Below are 3,992 nucleotides of genomic sequence, written 5' to 3' on the forward strand. Positions count from 1 at the left end.
CCCTCTCGCACGCGCACGGACGCGCACCCGTACGCCGCCGGCTTTCTGCGGTGGCCTGGGGCGAGGTGGCCACCGGCGGTGGCGTCCGGGCTCTTGGCCAAGGCGCGCTGGGTGGGGGCGTGGGAACGAGCGCCGGCGGAGGGCAGGGGACTGCGGGGGGGCGGAGCCGGGGTCTCCACCTGCGTCCCGTCTCGGTCCGGCCCCGCCTCTCCCGTCCGGTCCGCGGTCATCCCTGGTGGGGGCGGGGTGGCGGCAGGTAGCGCCCGCTGCCGAGGCTCCGCGCCTGGCGCGTGTAACTATATATAATCCGCGGGGCGGGGGAGGCTGCCTCGGCGGCTCCAAGTGCTAATTTATGAGGGGAAGACAGCCAGCTCTCTGGGGTGCCGGGGGAGGGTGAGCACTGGGGAGGCAGAGCGAGGGGGCCGGGGGGGCAGCCCCCACAGGGGCTTTGCGGCCTTTCCCATGGAACCCCGGGAGGGTGGTTGTCCCCATTTCACAGATGAGGAGCTGGAGGCTGGGGGTGGTTACTCTCCCAAGGTCACACAGCGAAAGTGACTTTCACTGCAGGCGCGTCTGCCTCCTGGCAGCCTAGATGGGTCTGGAACAATCTCGAGCTTCCCTCCCTCATCCCCGCACCCTCTCCCCCCAGAACACCGAGGGGCTGGCCCTGGGGTCCTCTGCTAGAAGGTGCCCCCTGCGACTCCCCAAGTTTACAAGGTGGGACAGCCTGTCTGAGCCTCGCTCGAGTGCTCAGGGATGTGTGCACAGCCCCTTCCACATGGGGACCACATGGGGACCACATGGGTGGTGGGCACAGGTCACCCCGGGGAACCATGCGGGGAGGGGGGCTGTTCCCGCCGGTCGTGGAGGGGGAGGCCGCTGCTGGGCTCGGAACGTTCGGAAGTCCCGCGATGCCAGCTTCCCGAGCAGCGCGACCTTAGGTGGGAGGAGAGGAAGCAGCAGATAGGCTGACCCGCTGTCCCGCGGGGGGACGGTCGTGGCACATGGAGCGCCTGTGCCTGACCGCCATATACGGCGGGGGGTGGGGGTCTCCCAGTCTCGCGGGGCCGGGCCGCTCTCCTCCAGCCGGGTCGCCCGGGGGTGGGGGGCTCCCGGGGCTCCGCGCGGCCCCTGCTCACGCGGCCCCCTCTCCCTGCAGTGCTGTGTTTTGCCCTGACGCGCTCGCTGCTGCTGACGTGCCTGGTGCCGGCGGGGCTGCTCGGCCTGCGCTACTACTACAGCCGGAAGGTGGTCCTCGCCTACCTGGACTGTGCCTTGCACACGGACATGGCTGACATCGAGCAGTACTACATGAAGCCCCCTGGTGAGTCCGCGGGACTCCGCGCCCCCCCCCCCCCCCCCCCCCCCCGCTTCCGGCAGGGCCCGGCCTGGGGGTGCAGCTCACCTTGGGTGCTCCTAGGCTGGTGGCTGGACCCTGTTGAGCCTGAGGGCTCTGGCCAGGGGTAGGGAGTGCAGCAAGGCCCCCGAGTGTCCACACAGACTCCGGGCCTCTGTCCTGTGTCCTGTGAGGGCAGGTGCACGAGTCCTGAGCCGGCCCTGGGCTGCAGTGCCCAGCTCCTGCTGCCTTCGGGACACCCTTCCCCTGGTGCCTGCAGCTCGGAGCCTGTGGGACCTTCCTCGCCTCTCCATGGGCTGGCCCGTGGAGGGGGGCCTCACAGTGGCGAGAAGGTTCTCGGCAGGGTTGCCAAGGCCTGCCAGCCCTGGGGGAGCCGAGGTTTCAGTCTTCCTCCCCTTCTGGTTCCTGAGCCTCTCAGTGAGGCAGAGGGTTTTGCTGCTGTAGGAGGGCCTGGGTCTGGATGGAGGGGCCTGCAGCCTGGGGGCTGTCCTCTGCCCTCCAGGCTGACCCTGAGGCAAGCTGGGTCCTGGGAGGCAGGGACACATGTTTTTCTCCATGTCCTGAGTTGGAGGAGGCAGCCTGTGTCTTGGCCCTCTGGGAGTGGGGGTCTCCCAGATGCTGGAGGGTTCCCAGGCTGAGGAGAGGGGACCGGGTAGGCCCGAACAGTTGGTGAGGGTATAGGAGGAGCCCGGTGAGTGCCAGGGAGGGGCTGCAGGCACGGGCACAAGAGCGGCAAGCTTCCAGGGCTCCTGCCCGCCGGCCCCAGCCTGTGGTACCCTGTCCTGCCCCTGCCACCACCCCCATTCCCACCCCTTTGGCACTTTCGGCTCTTCTGGCCTCTTTCCTAAGCTTGAACTCAGCATCTTGTCCGCCCCTGCAGAGTCCTAGCTTCAGCGGAAGTGGGGAGCCCACCTGGTGCCAAGGGCCAGGCGGCAGGAACAGAACGGGGCTCGGGTTGGGAGCTGGGGAGACTGGGGACCCTGCGGTCGGCCCTGCTCTTTCTGGGCCACTGTCTCCCTGGGTGTGTCTGGGGTGTGCCCTGCTTGCTCTCTGAGGTGTCCAGTAGGTTGTAGGAAGGGGCCATGGGGGCAGGGAGGCCAGCCAGCAAGGCCATGCCGCTCAGGGGACAGATACTTGGTCTGGCCCCGGTGTGTAGGGAGAGCCAGAAACCCTGATGGTTGGTAGCCGGCTGGGAGGGGGGCCTGGGCTCTGGCTACAGGCCCGGGGTCCGTACGGCAGGGAAGGATACGGGAGACCCTTTGGCCGAGCTGACGGGCTGATGGGGGCCTGCTGGGCATGGTGCAGAGGGGTGAGGGCACTGGGCAAGGTCAGGTGCAGAACCTTTACAGGGGAGAGTTTGGCCACTCAAGGGGGGAAGGTGGGGGTGGTTGGTGGAAGACATGGCCATGGGCAGGGTGTGTGCAGGTGGGGCTGCTCAGAGAGGGTCCCCCCTTGGTGGGGCCCTACCTCCCATGGCATCCGGGCCAGTGGTCAGTAGAGGTGACTGGGTCGTCTCTGTGGCCCATACCCCATGGGCCTTCCTCTCCTGTGTTGATTCCCTCTCTTCTTGCTTCTCTCTTCACCCACCCCCCAGTCTTCCCTTCTGGCCCTGCCTGGGGTTCTGATTGGTCCAGGCCCTGGGTGGGGACGGCTGGCCTGGCCACTGGGCTCCCTGCCCAGGAGAGGCCAGGGTCAGTGGGAGGAGTACAGGGGTGCCCATGCCCATTCCTCCTGGTTCTCCACTTGGACCTTCTCCTGAGCTTGCCAAGGACCTGCTTCTGTGTCCTGTTCCAAGCAGGCCACCGGGTTCCTAGGCTCGGCAGCTCCCAACACAGGAGAGCAGAGGCCACAGGGCTGGCAGAGCCTGAAGCCCCTGAGACCTCCTGGGGCCCCCGAGGGCGTGGCTCCCAGAGGGGTCCTGCTGCCCTGGCCTGTCCTCCCAGACCCCCTGAGGTCCCCATTGTAGGGGTCCTTCCAGATGTGCCCTCGTGGCACCTACCTCTCCCCAGCTGTCTGGCGTGGACACAGGGCAGTGTGCAGAGCCCCCAGGGGCTGGGAGCCAGGCAGGTCAGCTGCCCCTGTGGCCTGTCTGCGGCCATCCACAGCCGTCCAGGAATTTGTTCTGGGGGTGGCCGGGCAGAGGAGGCCTGCCCAGCTCGTGGTCTCTGGGGGAGGGCTGCCCCGGGGCCGCTGTGGGCAGGTCGGCCGGCTGTTTCGCCCAGAGGGTTCTGGAGGGGCGGCCGTGTCATGAAGGGGCTCTGACTGCTGTGTCCCTGCAGGCTCCTGCTTCTGGGTGGCCGTGCTGGATGGCAACGTGGTGGGCATCGTGGCGGCGCGGGCCCACGAGGCAGACAACACGGTGGAGCTGCTGCGCATGTCCGTGGACTCGCGTTTCCGTGGCAAGGGCATCGCCAAGGCGCTGGGCCGCAAGGTGCTGGAGTTCGCTCTGGTGCACAACTACTCGGCGGTGGTGCTGGGCACGACGGCCGTCAAGGTGGCCGCACACAAGCTGTACGAGTCGCTGGGCTTCAGACACGTGGGCTCGAGTGACCACTACGTGCTGCCCGGCATGACCCTGTCACTGGCCGAGCGCCTCTTCTTCCAGGTCCGCTACCACCGCTACCGCCTGCAGCTG

At 67.8% G+C, this 3,992-nt stretch overlaps 1 protein-coding gene across 1 annotated transcript; it reads left to right on the top strand.

The window, feature by feature from the left end:
* Nucleotides 1–527: 527 nt before the first annotated feature.
* On the top strand, nt 528–3,989 carry NAT8L (N-acetyltransferase 8 like; the record flags this gene model as incomplete). Its single annotated transcript, XM_029931465.1, has 3 exons — nt 528–717; nt 1,160–1,324; nt 3,637–3,989. Coding segments are annotated over 3 exons (708 nt in total), but the record flags the coding sequence as incomplete, so codon positions are not given.
* Between the last annotated feature and the right edge of the window lie 3 nt (nt 3,990–3,992).

This window comes from Suricata suricatta, unplaced genomic scaffold (genome assembly GCF_006229205.1).
Source record: "Suricata suricatta isolate VVHF042 unplaced genomic scaffold, meerkat_22Aug2017_6uvM2_HiC HiC_scaffold_370, whole genome shotgun sequence".
Lineage (NCBI taxonomy): Eukaryota > Metazoa > Chordata > Mammalia > Carnivora > Herpestidae > Suricata > Suricata suricatta.